The sequence below is a fragment of the Acromyrmex echinatior genome, chromosome 12 (genome assembly GCF_024713525.1).
Source record: "Acromyrmex echinatior isolate Ae372 chromosome 12, ASM2471352v2, whole genome shotgun sequence".
NCBI classification, from domain to species: Eukaryota; Metazoa; Arthropoda; class Insecta; order Hymenoptera; family Formicidae; genus Acromyrmex; species Acromyrmex echinatior.
The window spans coordinates 9,930,852-9,949,656 of record NC_141863.1 but is presented as its reverse complement, the minus strand read 5'-3'; the positions used below and the strand labels follow the sequence as shown (position 1 = coordinate 9,949,656).

Genomic DNA, 18,805 nt, shown 5'->3' with positions numbered 1-18,805 from the left:
TCAAGTAAATAATAACTATAACGAGTTACTTTTAAAAATTGGTAACTGTAACTTGTTATTTTTAAAAAGTAACTTTTCATTCCCTGAAAATAGATAATTCTGTTGCGATAAATTGCCTTGAATATTAGAGTATTTAAAAAATGAGATTATTCTTTACAAGCATATATATTCTTTTTTCTATCTTAATTTTCAGCAAAGAGATGAAAAGGATGCTGGAGCTGTTTGAGAGCGCGATGAATCTGTAAAGCAGTAGGAGGAGAAAGATGTTGCATACTTATCAAGACACTATTGTGCGCTTTTAGATTCATGATGAAATGCAATTGCACTGTTAAATTTACAGTATGTTATGAAAAATATGTTGATGTATTATACGACAAACAGGATTATATCTGCTGTACAAGTTTTTTGGAAATGTGTGTATGCTGAGAACACGCCTGCGTGTGTGTGTGTGTGTGTGTGTGTGTGTGTGTGTGTGTATGTGCGTGTTAATGATATATTAATGATATATTAATGTAATATAACATAAGTAATTTGTTTTTTTTGTTTAATTTTTATCATGACTACATCATAATTCATATATTGTACATGAGACACATTATACAGAGTGTTTCATAAATGCATGTTCAATACTTTAGCAGGCAAATTGGATGTCCTTCCAAATGGGATACCCCTCCGATTGAGTTGAAACTTTACAGACAATATTGTTACGATAAATTTATGAATTTATGATTATCTTATTTTTGGATTTTGTAATATAAAAGTTAAAAAAAGTAGCTTTGCGTAGAAAGTCGTGCGCCCTTTTCCCGTGCAAAAGGGAAGGTGCGATAAAACTCGCTTCGCTTGGGAAGTCATGTGTTCCTTAGCAGGAAGGTACGGCCCACCGATCTCGCATGACGCGCGGATCGCGAGAAGCGGAGCTGGCCTAGCAGGCGCCGTCTTCGGTGGGCCGCAGTGATGCGAATTCCGGGCCGCTTGCACGCGATCAGCGCCACCGATCTAGCGCAACCGGTAGCAACACAAGCATGAATCTGTGTCCGTGTGACTTGGTTAGTTAGAAGCGTGCCGACTATATCGCTCTGTCCTTTTTGCACTAAGTTCTTATTGCTTGCCGCGCTGAAAACGAGAGAGAAGCTTGCTGTTTCACTCAAGCAAGCGTCGAGCAACCGAAATATGCTTTCTCGGTAGTATCACATCCGCATTTAAAATTCTGTTAATGAACAAAATTTCGAAAAAACGAGATTACTAATAATATAAATAAAGATGATACCAATATAATTTTGTAGTGCACAATTGAAAGCCTTCATATGTTGTGTAATTTTAAAATAATTTTTTATTTGCTTATTGAAAAGCGAATCGGTTTTTTCCTACAACTATTGCTTAAAAATTACACATATGAACAATAGTTTCAAAAATTATATGAAAATATATTTGCCCTAATATGTTTACTACTAATTATAGTACTTATTTCCGATCTCACACCTTACGCGCTCGATCACGCCAATTTCTTGCGGATCGAATTTATGACCATGGTACATAACACGAATGGAAAATCATAAACAATAAATCTCTTGTCAACTATCGCATTTTGACACGATTTATAATATTCTGGATTTATGGGAGGGATATATTACAGTTTATTACAATTTATTAAAATTTATATGTTATCTATAACGTTCCCATGCTTCTATGCCTCTTGATACACGCCTGACGTCGAGAGCCGAGAGGCCGAGAAAGCTTATTTCGATTGCTCAACGTTCGCTTGAGTGAAACAGCAAGAATTCGCATCACTGGTGGGCCGTATCTTCGGCAATAATAGGTCCGGCGGACGCGCGTATCAGCTATTTTTAACGTTAATATCTTGTCAACTATTGCGAGCATTGCAAAATGGTAGAGGAATTTTCGACTCAGTTTAGTCTGCGCTACCTTCTCAGGATGGATGAGGCCAAAATTTAGAGCCCTGTATATATATATATATGCAGGATAGCTCCAATTTGTGGCTATGTATAATCAGTTGCGCTTAAATAATTAAAAATGATCTAAATATAGATAAGATAAATCACACAAAAGTGTATCCTAGATAAGATAAAGATGATTAATTTTACATTAATCTGGATAAAAGATAAAATTTTAAAAAATGTTATCTATATAATTTTTAAGATAATTTTGTTTTTAAGTAAATTAGGTAGTAAAACGATTTAGGATACAAAGAACGCGATTTCATATTTTTGTAAATCTTTATTTTTTAATAACAAAAGTTTTTCGAATATTTCGTATGATAATCGATTTCTACGTAGAATTAATATTTGTTGTCCACAACAAAAAGGCGCTCTACTGACGTTGATGATGGCATTGATGTGTTATACATAAAAGAAATTTGTTTGACATGTGAATATAAATTAAGAATATCTATTTCTTTAGATTTATTTTCTAAATATGGAAGTACTTTAATATTGCTTTGAACGACTAGTGTCACACTAATTTCAGTTTCTTTGTCTATATCACGAAAAAAATCCTCACTACTACTAATATTACTACTACTACTGGAAGTTAATTGTTTAATCTGAGAGTAAATTGCATTTTTGCAATACAAGTTATCTACTTTCTTTACATAACTCTATGTTATCTTCTGACACCTAATTTAATTTAAATCTAAGTAAACTGATAGCAGATATAAACATTTTACTATCAAGTGATCCAAGATCAAAAATATATTTAAATGGCTTTTCTAAAACTTCCAACTACAAATGGATTACAATATATTAAATGCATCAATTTTGTAAGTTTTTGTTTTAGTATTAGGTGTACAAATAAGTTTCTGCCATTTGACAAAAGATGGCGCCACTAGCAAGCTATGGTTAAAATTGTGATGTAAAACATTATTTCGTAAGATTGGACATCTGTCACAATATAATTTTGAAATACTAGCGATTTTGTATCAGCATCATATATTTTTTTTTGTGCCGAGTTTTGAGCCGAATAAGCGTCATTTACGGGAACTTTTGATTTACTTCTTTAATTTGAAGAAATCTGCAGCTGAGGCTCATCGATTGCTTGTAGAAGCATATGGTGAGGCTGCCGTAAGTGAGAGAAGTTGTCGTGAATGGTTTCAAAAATTTAAGAACGGTGAATTTGACGTCGAAGACAAAGAACGTAGCGGAAGTCCGAAAGTGTACGAAGACGCGGAATTGCAAGCATTATTGAATTAAGATTCGTGCCAAACGCAAAAAGAACTTGCACTTACATTTTGACTTACAATAAAAACATTATGTATCGTTCTTTCACAATAAATGCTTAATTTTTGATAAAAAATGGCGGAAACTTATTTGTACACCTAATAGGTGCTACCAAACCTAAAAAATTTATTTTTTCTCTTTGTAACATATCAAGACTTGTTGCTAAAGGAGACATGATCATAATAAATTCTATCTATTTCTTCTAAGAATTCAATTTCAGTTGATTTCAATTTTTGGAGCTTTAACTTTTCAAAAAGTGTATTGGGTTATTTTTTATGAACAAGAATTTTTTTACGGCATCGTATTGAGAATTCCATCGCGTAATAACAGACATTGAAAATTTACAATTATATTCCTGAAGGCAAATATCAGATACAACTATACTGTGACTAAGTAAGTTCCAAAAGCATTTAACTTTGCCAAAAACAGAACGACAAATTTTTTTCAACATAGCATTACCAGAATTATTCAAAATTTTTTTACAATCTGTCGTAGCAATAAGATTTAATGTATGGAAATAACATGTTAACTGACGAGGTAAAATAATTTCATTTTCCAATTCATCTGTAATAGAATTTTCAATGTCATGTTCATTACTCAACTATTATCAATATTTATTAATATTTTTCCATCGTTAATATCTGAATCCGAATAATTCTCATTCAAAATATCTTTATTTATTTGTAGTGTACCTCGATTTTGATTAAAGTTTTCAAGTTTGGTAACACCAAAGCGTCTAAAAGATTTAATAAAATTTGTGGCATTATCAGTCACTAAGTGAGTAATTTTAGATTCTAAACTGAAATTTGTCAATATGTGATGGATAACTAATGCAATATTTTTGTAAGTATGATTGTAAAGTATTCTTTTACAAGCTAATATATAAAACTTTCTTTCAAATGTGTCCAAAATAAAGTGAACAGTTATTCCTAAATAATTTTTTTTTGTTGCGACACGACCAAATATCAGCAGTTAAACACACATAAACTTGTTTTATAATAATGCTTTCAATTTAGATGTTCTTTTTTTGTAGGAGTTATTAATCTCAGTAGACAAAGCACTTTTTCCAGGTAGAATTTTTTCAGGTTCATTGTTTCCTGTTAATCCACAGATTAAATTTCTGAATGATGGTTTGTAGATCGTGTTTAAGGGGATGCTGGAGCGAAGGCCGAACTTGATCAAGGTCGATATTACAGGTTTTCATTTCCAATGTATAAGCTGCTTACGCCCTCTGAAGTTAATATGATCATGCAGGAAATTCGATCGATTAATTATCGATATTTTTATTCCGTTTCTTACATTACCATCTTAACAGGGACGTGTATTAGGGTCGGTCCCACAATATAAGATTTATTTTGGAAAATTTTCCAATTTTAGAATTGAAAAAAAAATAAACATAATTGAAGTTAATCTTATATTTGTAGAATCGGACCTTAGAAATTTAGTTGCATTATATACATATTTAGTTGTATTATATACACATGCAATGTAGGCCGTGTTCTAATATATATCACCAGTACTAAAAGTCTATAATATACATAAAATACAGATTTTTAATTAATAGATATATCGATACGAAATCGTAATAGCACTTTTTTCTTACATCCAATGCCATTTTAGGTTACGATAATATATTATCATAAATGAATATCATAATATATATATATATAGATATTCATGCAGATATTCTCTATGTCCATTTTTATGCAATATTAAAATTTTATATTATAATGTGTATAATGATATATAAAATGTAATTCTAACGTTGTATATAAAAAGACATTCATGAATACGAATTACAATTACATTTTATATGTATTATAATATATGTGTATATACACAATAACACAAAAAATATTATACTATTATTGACATATTAGAAGACATAAACATGTTAGTGAATTAATGATATATGCAATATTAAAATTATATTTTGTACATTATTGTGTATATGTACATTATAATACATATAAAATATAATTATAATTTATATTCACCAATAATGTTCTGTTATATGTTACAACAATGTTAGAATTATCATAGTATAATGTACATACAATTTTCTATATTAGATATATAATCGACATATTAGTAATGTATAAGTATTATAAGTATCTTTCTCTTTTTATTAGACAGAATAAAAAGAGTTACATTATGTATGTGCAATGTCGTATTCATTTATATATATATATATATGAAACACGTGTCCATATATTGACAATAATATATGTTACATCTTGACTAAATCCTAAATGATATTGATCATAGGAAAAAGTGATACTACAACTGTATTTTAATATTCACTGCGAGTACTGAAAATACGTAACTATAGATTTTCAGTATTGACAGTGTACATTGACACATGGGCCTAAGCATTTTTCCTGTCGTACAATATCATTTTAGGTTAGGATGTGATATGTATGTAGCTATACATAGATATATTGTATTACACATATAATATACATAGCTATACCTATTTTTTGCTATGTTTAATAAAAATATGTAGAAGTTAATCATATTAAAATATTGGTGATGTACTTAAATATAATACACATATAGGCAATATTGTACAATATTGCATATATGTACTATAATGTGTGAATATACATACGTTGCAGATAGAAGTTATCAATGCTAAGCTGTTTATGTATTCCCTGTGTTTAAATATGCAATATTAAAATTATATACATATATAAAATATATATATATATATATATATATATATATTAGGTGTTGGAATTAATTCGTAGCGTTTTACAAGTGATGGGAAGTACTTTCATTAATGTATTTTTTAATGCTCATGTGAAATAAATAACATTCTTTCATTAAAAAACGCTACGAATTAATTCCAACACCTAATATATACACACATAAAATGAGGATTTATCAGAGGATTCGTAATTTGATTATTTTTTTTAAGATGTTACGTCTGATCATCTGCGTTTGACTATCGTTAACTTTGATTTATGTTCGTTGTATGTATATTCTGATATTGAAAATATAAAAGTATATATCACTAATATTTGATCATAAAAAAACATATCTCTTTTTATTAAACGTAGAAAAAAGAGGACATCAGTACACCTTTTTGTTATATGTAACAAAAAGAGATGAAGTAGCTACACACGTATGTGAATATGAATTAGAAATATATTTTATAATGTGTGTACACATAATGCACATAAAATATAATTCTAATATTCTGTGTTCACTAATAGACTGTGTTTATATTATATCTGCATGAAAAGCTAAGCATGAGTAACTTCTATCTGTTTTTATTATGGGCCTTCTACAATAACACATTAGTTACAAATCAGAAGTCAGAAGCTAAAAATTGATCAATCATAGCCAATTTTTAGCGTTTGACTTCTTATTTATGACTGATTTATGGCTTATAATTGTAAAAGGTCCATTAATAATAAAAAGAGATGGAATAGAATACATATATATATGTGCAATGTATTTACGTACTGACAATACATGTTACATCCTAAGTTAAAATGACATTGGGAATAAAGGAAAAAGTGCTATTACATTACACGTGTATACATGTATTTCAAATACATGGTTGCATCCGAAAATATATCTAAGTCACAGTCAGAGTGTTCATTTAGTAAAAATATACTTATTGCAACTTGCTGTTAGTCAATGTACCTGTAAGTGTATATATTTGCTAAAACACTTTGAATATGATATACTTACATACATTTCATAAACGTACAGCATCGTACAAAAATTATGCATGTGACTATTGACTGTGTAATGTATGTTGTATATATGTGTGTATATATATATATATAAATAGTCAGCCCACGACGAACGCCTCTGACATTTATCTATAACTAGCCAAAATATGATTTATGGCTGTGACATTTTGTTATAGCTAGCCAGCTCACGATTAACGCCTCTGGCATTGGATCATAATTAGGCAAAGCGCAATTTATTGTTATAACAATAAATTTAATGATATCACTTGTATGATAAATAAAAGTGATATTTTCACGAATAACATAAAGCTAACCTTTCTCATTCTGGCTTTATAGGGTGCCAACAAGAAACACACATCACAATAACTAATTTTGGCCTTCTAGAGTGCCTTCCAACAAGAGACACAGTGCGACACGATGCATCATTACAATCTTGTTCGATAATACAAGGATGAGATATTGTACTGTATTGTACTGAGTCGCTTGTTATAAAGCACCCATAACCTTCTCTTATCAAAGGCAGACAATATTCTGCTACTATTTTTTCTATTTTGTGGACAAAAACACTATATAAATATATATATATATATATACATATACATATATATATATATATACATATACACACATATATATACATACACACACACACACACACACACACACACACACACACACACATATATATATATGGTTGTGTGTAGAACACTATTACACTACACTACATTGACAGTACCGTTGTCCGGCAATGATACTGTGAACGCGGGTCGTACTGGTTACAGCTGATTGACTCGTATAACGCCGTTGTTTTCTACACATACAGCGTCACGCAAAATGATATATGTGTGCATATATATATATATATATATATATATATACACATATATACAAAAAATTTTTATTTATCACTCTAAGAAAAAAGATACATAATCGATATCATGATCATATTATTTTTTCCTTAGCGACTAATTAAGAAAAGGCGTTCACCGTATCTAAATCCACGTTATTGTAAAAAAACTCTATTATCTTTGAAGTTCTATTATTGATACGTCATTTAAGTATTCTCCAGGTTTATTCCACTAAAAAAAAATACAAATAGATGACCAGATGTATGATGCGGTAAAGTAAAATTTTATATTACATTCTGTGGCACAAAAACGTGATCAGTAACTCTTTGAAACTGAATGTATCATAAAAATAATAAAGTAATATTTTAAAAGTACATTACATTTAGTAAAATGCATTAAGTTATTAATATGATGTTCAATCACCATTATTAAGAAAATACAATATTATGTAGGAAGGAAAATATTTTCATGACAATTTGCTGGAAGGTATGGTCGCAGCATGTTTCTTATACTATGACACTCTTGAGATACACGTCCACGCGTGAGCGGTTCGGCCGTCAAGCGTCGAGCGGTTGTGAAGAAAAAGTAGGCAGCATTTCAGAAATCGGCTCGAAATGCGCAACTAATTTCGAGCACATTGAAGTACACGTATATAATTTCTGAAATTTTATAAAAATATGTGATTGTAATCGGTGAGTTTCCGCGCGGACACGCCGAACTGGGCCCGCTAGCAAAACAATGAGTCATCTGTCTCTGTCCTTCTCTCTGTGATCGCTTGTTTCTAGCGACCGAATATAAAAAATATTTTCTCGACCGCTTGGCGTGTATCATAAGGAGGAAAGAGATATTCTAGACAATACATAATTTTTATTAAATTATATTAATCCTTTGCCCTACGATTTAAGTTACGATGGCGCGTGCCATAATTAACAGCCTGGAACATATTGTTTATGTTTGACCCGATAGACATACCACGGCTCTCATCAATGATACTTATGTTTGGCCCGATTTCTTTACCACGAGTCTCACACGATATTAGTGAAAGAGTTAATCATATATCTTTCTCATTAATATATAATAGCAAAAATGATTTCAAAACGTGATAGTTAACGAGATATAGTTTACGATTTTCCGTGTATTTTATGTACCACGTTCATAGAGGCGGTCTGCAAAAACTCAGCGTGGTCTCGGGCGTTAGGTGCGAGATCAGAATGTTGAGGATCCTATGTTCAATCCTGCTTTTTCCTTTTTTTCTTAATTTTTTTTTAAACAAATAACGTTATAAATGAACATATTACTCCAAATATATTTTTATAAAATTATAGAAATTATATGTGTACTTTAGTGTGCTCAGAACTAGTTACACATTTCGAGCCAATTTCTGAAGTGCTGCCTATTTTTCCTTTACAACCGCTCAACAGTCGACGGCTGGATCACGCGCGGACGTGCATCTCAGGAGCGTCACAGTATAAGAAACGTGCTGCTACATATCTTCCAACATGAAAATTATTATGACAACATTTTAGCATGAAAATTATCATAAAAATATTTTCCTTCTTACATAATTGTTATTTTCTTAATAATAGTGATTGAACATCATATTAATAAGTATATACATTTTACTAAATATTATGTACTTTTAAAATATTTACTTTATTATTTTTATACATTACATTGATACATTCGGTTTTCTTTCAAAGAACTACTGACCACGCTTATGTGCCACAAAATGTAATATCTTTTAATATAGAATACTGATAATATCAATTTAAGACTAATAAGAGTCGATACAGAACGAGATGCATAATTTTAAACTGGAATGATTCAACTTCAATAACTCCGTGATGTATTCTTTATTCAACATGTGAATAAAGAAGGCATGTTGAATAAAGAAGACATCACAGAAGACTAAGGAAAGTAAAGGATTGATAATTTGCTAGAAGATACGGAGCATATTTCTTAGTACAACGCTCCTGAGATACACATCCGCGCGCGATCCGGTGCAGCTCAGCCATCGAGCATTGAGCGACGGCGGAGGGGGGAAAGAAGGCGATGCTTCAAAAGTCGACCCAAAATTTAATATGTATTCCAATAACTATAGGAAGAATACCGAATCACTTTAATAGATAAATAAAAAATCATTTGTATGTTGCATATAAAGGCACATATAAAAGCTTTTTGATTTGTTAATTATAAAATTATATTGACATCATCCTTATGATTATATTAATCATCCTTATAATTATATTAATCGCACTTTTGCGATTTGATTGATTATCAGAATTTTCTTTCGGATGATAATTATAAAAAAAACATTTCACAGAAAGTACTGATCGACGTAACATTATTACAGAAACATGATTTTTTTTTAGATTTTTTCTAAAGATAAATTAAAACGTTTAGAAATACACATATAATTTCAATAATTAAATAAAAATATATTTAGCCTGTAATATATGTTTGTTAACAATGTCACTTATTAAAAAAAAAAAAATTATGAAAAAAGAAAAAAGTAATTGATCATGAGATCTCTAACATTCAGATCTCGCATCTTACGCGTGAGACCACGCCGAGGTCTTGCAATCATTTCTATGAACGTGGTATATAAGTCTCATGGAAAATCATAGAAATATCAATATCCCATAAATTATCGTGTTTTGAAATTATTTTTGCTATTATACATAAATTGGAGGGATATAGGATTAGCATAATTTATTAAAACTTATATGTTATCTATAATGTTCCTTCTTTTCTTAATTATACACATTGAGCGGCCGAAATTTTCCAGAAAGCATTTTCGGTCGCTAGAAACAAGCGACCGTAGAGAGATGGGGGGGGGTAGGTGAGGAGAGGAGAGGAGAGGAGAGGAGAGGAGAGGAGTGGAGAGGAGAGAGAAAGTAGAGGAGGGGAGAGGAGAGGAGAGGAGAGGAGAGGAGAGGAGAGAATATGAGAGGAGAAGAGAGGAGAGAGAGAGTAGAGGAGGGGGGAGGGAGGGGAGAGAGAGAGAGAGAGAGAGAGAGAGACTCTGAAGGATAGACTCGCTGTTTCGTTCGACGAGCCCAGCTCGGCATGCGGAGTCTCACCGATTACAATCGGAGTTTCTATCCTTTTTTTGAACTTGATTGATACATCTTGCCATGGTTGTTTGGGCATTTCCTAACTTATTCAATTTCACTATTAGATCTTACCTTTATTGGTTGGGTTGTACACTTTATTTTGCCTTTGATGGCTGGATATTGTGTAAATTATCCAGATTCTCCATTACATCTTGCCTTTATTGGCTGGATTATTCATTACATTTTGCCTTTGTTGGCTGGATGCTCCATTACATCTTCCTTGGTAACTCAGTTCGAACAAAATCTAAATAGTTATTACCAAATTTAAATTTTCCTCAAAGAAATATGGTCCCACAATGTAATCATCCACAATGCCAGCCCAGACATTAAGCGACCATTGACGTTGGAACTCCTTATGTCTTTTCCAGTGTGGATTAACATCTGCATAATAATGCATATTATGCCTATTAACGTCACCTCTATTGGTGAAGGTGGTTTCATCGCTGAACAGTACCTTTGCAACGAATGCTGGATCTGCTTCCACCTGGCTTTGCACCCAGTTGCAGAAAGCTAAACGTCGAGGATAATCAGTCTCTTCTAATTTTTGAAGCATGTGAATGTGATAGGGATGGAATTTTTGAGCCTTCAGGATTCGATTGGCCGTTAATTTTGGGATACCATGCCTTTTTTCTATTTCTCTTGTTGACATATGAGGATCCACAATAGCAGCTGCCACAACAGCTACAGATTTTTCTTCACTAGCACCTGATTTTCGTCGCTCTCTTTTTAGACTTCCGTTCTCAGCTCTGGTGCAAAGCCTTTTTATAGTCTTCCTATCAGGATGACGCCTGTTCGGATATTTTTCAGCATAAAAGCGCGCTGCTAGTGAATAATTATGCTCAGCTCGACCAACTTGGCGAATCATATCAATAATTTTATTAGGCGGATAATCGCCCATGATTACGGTTTACAGAAAAAAAAGACAGAAAAAAATCTAAAATAACCGTTAAACTACTACAAACAACAGAAATCCAAAGATCTTGTTATTGCTCGAGACAACATCAAAATTTCTTACTTTATGAAATAAACATTGAGTATAACTAGATTAAATGACAATCTGCCTTCCGCATGAAAATTAAGAATCTTCCAGTTATTCAAGTGAATAAAAGAAACTAAAACGAAACATGGGTTACATAAATAGAAATTGACAACTTTTCAGGTACTACTAAAACAAATGACAATCTGCCTTCCGCATGAAAAATAAGAATCTTTCAGTTATTCAAGTGAACAAAGGAAACTGGCTGGATGCTTAATTACATCTGGCCTTTGTTGGCATTCAGTTATTTACATGGTCCAACAACTGCTGACTAATATCGGCCCTTTTCAAGGCCAATGACGTGTGAAATCCATTCGGACCTCCACGCCGTACACGTCGGTTAACACTAATGTAAATCTTTAACCCTTAACCTGTAACCCAGGGTCTACAAGACCCTGCCGCAAGTGCAAGAGCAAGTGATTTTTCCATAGGTTTTTCCACTTTCTTCAAGTAAGAAATGTATAAAAAAATTATTTTTTCCGAAATATTTAATTGGGATTTGTAGTTGAGAGTTTTAAGAAGCTTCATGAATTTCTGCAGATTTTTCAAAGCATTTTTACCGTTTAAAAAAGGCACTGGATCTAAAAGACCATGGTTTACAGATTTAAGGTGCCGAAACAAAGGGCTACGGAGTAAGGGTTAATTTTCATAAAATGGTTCTTTATAACTAGTTTTCTTCATTGGGAGTTTGCTTTTATGATCACACAAAATTCAGACCCGTAAAATTTCCTCCTCTTTCTAATTCCTTGAAATGACCTTGAAGGTCATGATCATGGTCATTAAGTAACCCCCGCCGAACCTCGCAACTTTGATGTCGAACATTTTTGCAAGAGCACATAGTTTTCAAGATGTTTGGATTTCATCTTGACATGATCTTGACATTGAGGTCACGGTCAAAGTCATATTCGGACGTAAAATTTCTTCCTCTTTCCAATTGCGGTGTGAAAAAAGGGGCATTCCATTTGAAAATTTTGACTTGACCTTGAAATGACCTTGACGACCATGGTAACGGTCATGGTCAAGGTCACTGTTGGATGCCCCCCTCGAAACCCTACAACTTTTGTCTAAAACTTTTTCTTCTAGGATGTGTAGTTTTCGAAATATTTGGGGTGGGCAATTAAAATGGGACACCCTGTATATATATGTTATTTTATATATATGCATCAATAATTTACTAAATAAAATGTATGTAAAAGACAGAACAGTGTAATTAAAATAATTATCTTCATTTGTATTCATATGTAAATAATATGGTTCTTGTTTAGGAAGAAATTATTTCAACAAAATTGAAATAACTAATATCATATTTATTTTATTATTTTTCCTCTCAAAAGAAAAAACTTTGACCAGGGCACATTTATTGATATGGGCCTGAGTAGGTCGATAATTCAGATCATTTCTATGGTTCAGCAACGCACTTTTCATGACAGCGCCGCTGTCGGAATATCGCGGAACTAAAAACTGCTCAGTTTCATGGCTACACGTCAATTTCACTTCGTAATATACAAACGAAATTTTTGTACACGCCTTTCTCTTATACTAAAACTCCTACCGCGTTTCTAAAAGCATAGGATTGTTCGTTTAGGTTTTCCGCAATTCGCCAGCTACTTTTCATGAACGTGCAAGATCTGAAACTCTTATATGCAACACATATTGTGATGTGTTGACTACAGAATACCGATAACAAAACTGTAAGTCTTTAATTTTCTTTCGTTTTTCGTATTCAAATGTAGCTGGCGACTTGCGTTGTTGTCGATACTTTAATTGTGGAGAAGGATTTTTCAATCCATAAACACAGTTACGAGAAAGGCGTTTTTAAAATTTAATGATAAAACAGGACTCCAGCATCCCCTTAAAGGACGCATTTCTTCGATGAAGTTAAAATTAAATTATGTATTTGTAATAAAGAAAAGACAAATTATATTTATTCTTTATACTTATAAAAAAATAGTGATAAATAAATTTGTTTTTTCAAATAAAAATATTGCTAATTATACATTAATTGCTTTGGTGTTACCAAACTTGAAAACTCTAATCAAAATCAGATATGTTGCAAATTAAATAATATTTACCTTCTTCACTGCAGTAGGGGCGATTTACTTTGCATCATTGATATAATACTTTGTTGCCTTATATCTGCAATTTATACTTTTATGTTTCAGACAAAAGTTGTAGAGTTCAAAAAGATCTACTTAATATTTTTAGTTTGACCTTGGATGGTGTCGCCAAGATCAGATCAAGGTCAAATTGATTTTTTAAAATCTTTTTTGATGTCAAAATTTAATTGCTGGTGTCAAGAGCTTTCCAAAATACTATAATAAAGTTATTTTCCATTAATTATTTTTTAAATTATACGGCTTGAAGTTTACAATATCGCTGGCAGCGTTACGCAAAGTGTTTGATCGACGGCTAAAATCTCTTGAATATTGTTTAGGATCATGTCCTGGATAACATTTGTAGGATCAAGGCCATTGGAGATTATTCCTCTTATTTTTATTTTCCTCTTATTTTTATTAAAAAAAAATTAAAAACTTACATTTTTTTAACTCGTAGAGAGAGTAAGATTAAAAGCTTAAAAAGAAAGATTTAGATTGATGCAAATGACGTATTGTACAAACACTGAGCGAAGACTATCGCTTTGTTTACCATTCCAAGTCTCGCTCAGCGTTCACATATAGTCATTTGCAGATCAATATAAATCTTTTTTTTTTAAGTTTTTAATTGTAGTTTCAAAGACTCAGTGTTGTTTGTGTACGTTTAGTGCTGCACTGTTGTTTGATCCACACGAACAATAAAACTTTTGTAAAGTAAAAAATGTAAGTTTTTTTTCGATTTTAGTATGAAGTCCATTACAGCACCACCAAATTTTGCGTCTACTTTAATCTTTTAAAAGGATTTTTGATTCTGTTCAATAAATTTGGACATTTATATTGATCTGCAAAATCTCGATAATTTGATCACTCCAGCATCCCCTTAGTCGTTGCAACACAAATCGACAAAAAGATGTATGTTTAATAAAAATATAAAAATGAATTAAACCGTGAAATCCTTAATACATTTTATTATGTTATTTGACAAAATATACTTTAGACATTTTGTCAATTGAGATATGTCATTTTTACATTCAGATTAGAGTAGTGTATAATAACTTTAATATATACTGAGTTCGCACAAGTTCTGCCAATGAAAAACACTATAATATTTTGTTAGTGTCAAGAAGAAAAGTAACGAAAAGGAAAAGACTCGTTACATTTTGAGTAAATAACGAATTACTTTTGTAAATCAATAACAAGTAATGATAATAAGTTATTTTTTAGGAAAAAGAATGTCAATGGTAATGATTTATTTGTATGAGGCAACGTTGCTAATCCTGGTTAATAGTTTTTATTATTATTTTGTATATACACTGAAAAAATAGGCATTAAAAATACAAATAAATCGATTCAATTCTATTGTTACGTCCAAGCTCCACATGTACGGAGCTGAGGGGATGACCGCAACAGGAACCAAATTATTAAACCGATTTGGTCGCGTCTGAAAAAAACTTACATTTTTTACTTTACAAAAATTTTATAGTTCGTGTGGATCAAACGATAGTGCAGCACTAAACCGAATTATTAAACCGATTTGGTCCAGGCTCCGGACCGCAAGGAAGCTGTGAAGAAGAACCGAGGCAAATCGAGAGCAATCTTCGTCCTGAGGGTTCTAATGAGTCGGGGATCGAATGGAGGACGAAATGGAAATCTCAACTTGTGCTCCGCTAAACGGATACACGAGTCGGACTTTTAGTTTAAAGGGTCCAAATTAGATCAATATGCGGCGGGAGGGGCGCCGACTTTAACGCCAGTACGTCCGTATGCCCTGGCTTTCGGTCATGGAACTTAATCCAAGTGACCGGGGATAGGTGCAGATGCGAAGTGCAACCGCGGGAGAGTTTACAAGAAAATACAAGAAGAGGTTTTTCAAATTAACAAATGGGGGGGGGGGGAGAGTTTAATTTAATAATATTATAATAAAAGCAATATTTAGTAATACATTTTTCTTAAGTATAAAAATACAATCCTTTGGTTCTCTATTCTGAAATATATGATCGTACGCATTTATGTATGTGTGAGTGGTGGGTAGAAGAGAATTGTGTGTAATGCGGACGTTTTTTGAGTGTGGAGAATTTGGAAGGAGGAAGGGAAAATTAAAATTGTGTAAGCTGATATGGAGAGAAAGAGGATCGATAGAAATGAGGGATGATATGAGGATTGAAAATAGGCAAGTGGATTCTGCAATGCTGACTATCACTCGATCGTTAGTGAAAGGAATAAAGTAGGATATGTATTCTCAATTTATGCATGCGTTCAATGACAATTACTGTCGGTCGACTGAAAGAATTCTTGCTTTTCTTTCGAATTACCGATCTCAAACATTCCCGCCCGCCTCGTCAACTCCGTGACGATATATGTATAGAAGTTACCTCGAGCGCATTGAGATTACAATAAAAAAAAAAAACAGTAAATAAGACAAGCGTACATAAGACAAGCGATACAATGCAATGAGTCCGTGGAAGAGCTTGAACTGTAAACGAGAGTTATATGACAAATAACATTGAAGCAATGATTTACGAAAGTACACGCGATCAATTCAAGCTCTCCGTTACATTTGATGCATTAGCGTGAGAGATAAATGCGTTAGCCTCTTCGGGTAATAAAACTAATTTGACCAAAGGACGAGTTAATTCGGATGAGGCGGTTTTGACTGTGACCACTCGCACTACGCCGTCGTCTCCAGGATGTAGCTGCGTGATCCGCGCCAGAGGCCATTTATTTGGCGGTGAGAGCTCGGAGCGAATGATGCATAGCGATCCAAGGCGTGATGGCAAAGCGTCCTTGGTCCATTTCGGTCTGGTAGCCAGAGTGTGTAAGTACTCGCGTGACCATCTCTGCCAGAAGTGATCTCGCATTCGCTGGATAAGTTGCCACCTAGAAAGCAAATTTTCCTTCTTGTCTGACAAGAAAGGCTCAGGAATGGCCAACAGTGGTGCCCCGATGAGCAGGTGACCAGGTGTCAGAGCCGTGAGGTCGTCGGAGTCGTCTGAGAGGGCATGCATGGACCGGGAGTTCAAGCATGCCTCCACTTGTGCGAGCAGGGTGCTCATTTCCTCAAAGGTGAGCCTGGTTTCACCGATGGTTCGGCGCAGGTGATACTTGGCAGATTTCATGGCCGCCTCCCAGAGTCCACCAAAATGTGGTGCCGAAGGGGGATTAAAGTGCCAATGGATCCCCTCTGATGTGGCAACGTGTGCGATCTTTCGGCCTTCTGACGAAGAGGCTCGGAGCATCTCTCGAAGTTGCCGGTCGGCGCCCAAGAAATTGGTGCCGCAATCGGAATAGATGTCCGTGCACAGTCCTCGGCGAGATGTGAATCGACGGAGAGCAGCCAGGAAGGCGTCGGTGGTGTAAGCTGAAACAGCCTCAAGATGAACGGCCTTGGAGCTAAAACAAATAAAAACTGCGATAAACGCTTTGTGAGCGCTGTGCCTACGCCCTTTGCTTGTCCTGATGAAGATAGGCCCGGCGTAGTCGATGCCCACGTGAAGAAATGGTCGTGCCGGCGTCACTCTCCCTGGAGGAAGGTTCCCCATTTTTGGTTGCGGAGTGGCAGCCCTCCACCGAGTGCATGTCACGCACTGGTGCAGCCATCGCTTGACCACTGCTCGACCTTGTGGAATCCAGAATCGGAGGCGAAGCAATCCCAGGGTCATCTGGACTCCTCCGTGGAGAGTACGGCGATGGTAGGCTTCCACCAGCAGGCGAGTGAGCCATGACCCTGGAGGCACGATGATAGGATGTCGCTCGTCGAAAGACAGCGCTGCGTGCTTGAGGCGTCCTCCGACTCGCAGGACTCCATGTTCGTCCATGTACGGGCTGAGGATTCGCAGATGGCTGGATCTTGCAAGGTCGCGTTTGTTTTCGACAGCAGTTATCTCCTCCTGATAATGCCGTGACTGCACTACGCGAATCCATTGGAGGAGTGCTGCGTCGAGTTCGGCTGGGAGAAACGCAGATCCGTCGAGTTGATCGTCCGCTGATCTCACTGAGCGACTGCGGTGACGCCAACGCAAGCACCAGGACGTCACTCTCAGTAATTGGTGCAGTGCCGAGAACCTGAGGAGTTCTTCCGGCTCGTGGTTGCTTTTGATGACTGCCGCGAGTGTGGTGGCCCGTTGCTCCCGTACGTCCTTGATGGGCTCCAGATTGATGCTTGGCCATTGCGTCGGATTCCCGCACAACCATGCGGGACCCGTCCACCGCAAGGGATGGCTGAGGAGCTCGCGTGGTGTCAGTCCCCGGGAGGCACAGTCTGCAGGGTTGTCCTTGCCCGGGACGTGACGCCATTGAGCCTCTGGAAGCTGCTGCTGGATTCGTGACACTCTGTTGGCCACATAAGTTTTCCAGCGAGAGGCGTGACCTCGAATCCAGTGGAGCGTGACCTTGGAGTCTGACCACAAGATTACTGGCATTGTAGCTAGGTTTAGCACAGAGCGCGTGTGCACGAGTATACTTGAAAGCAAGGCGGCGGCGCAGAGTTCGAGTCGCGGGAGAGAAACAAGTTTGATCGGCGCGACCTTGCTTTTGGCTGTCAATAATAGAGTCTTTGTTTGGTTGTTTGCGGTGATGCGGAGGTACACCACGGCGGCGTAACTTCTTTCGGACGCGTCTGCGAAGCCGTGCAATTCGAGTTGAGAGCTCGTGTCGCCGGTGCCGAGCCAGCGGCCGACTCTGAGCTTCTCAAGCAGTGGAAGTTCTTCCCAGAGCCGCTTCCACTTTCCAGCGATGGTTGACGGCAATGGTGTGTCCCATTCTAGCTGCTGCAG

General features: G+C 35.0%; 1 protein-coding gene and 1 long non-coding RNA gene across 7 annotated transcripts in view; one reads left to right on the top strand and one right to left on the bottom strand.

Annotated features, from left to right (window-relative positions):
• LOC147907857 (uncharacterized) overlaps positions 1-7,573 on the bottom strand; it is a 60,766-nt gene extending 53,193 nt beyond the window's left edge. Inside the window, exon 1 of the long non-coding RNA XR_015547002.1 lies at positions 7,255-7,573. This is a non-coding gene — a long non-coding RNA (uncharacterized LOC147907857). The remainder of the gene's footprint in view (positions 1-7,254) is intronic.
• BORCS6 (BLOC-1 related complex subunit 6) overlaps positions 1-18,805 on the top strand; it is a 142,217-nt gene that overhangs the window by 54,039 nt on the left and 69,373 nt on the right. The window contains exon 4 of one of the 6 annotated variants that reach the window (XM_087412103.1): positions 194-4,170. The exons of the other annotated variants lie outside the window; for them this stretch is intronic. Coding sequence (XP_087268229.1) covers positions 194-245 — 52 coding nt within the window. The 3' untranslated portion in view covers positions 246-4,170. Of the gene's footprint in view, positions 1-193; positions 4,171-18,805 lie in introns of those variants that run through there. 6 annotated transcript variants of the gene reach the window in all.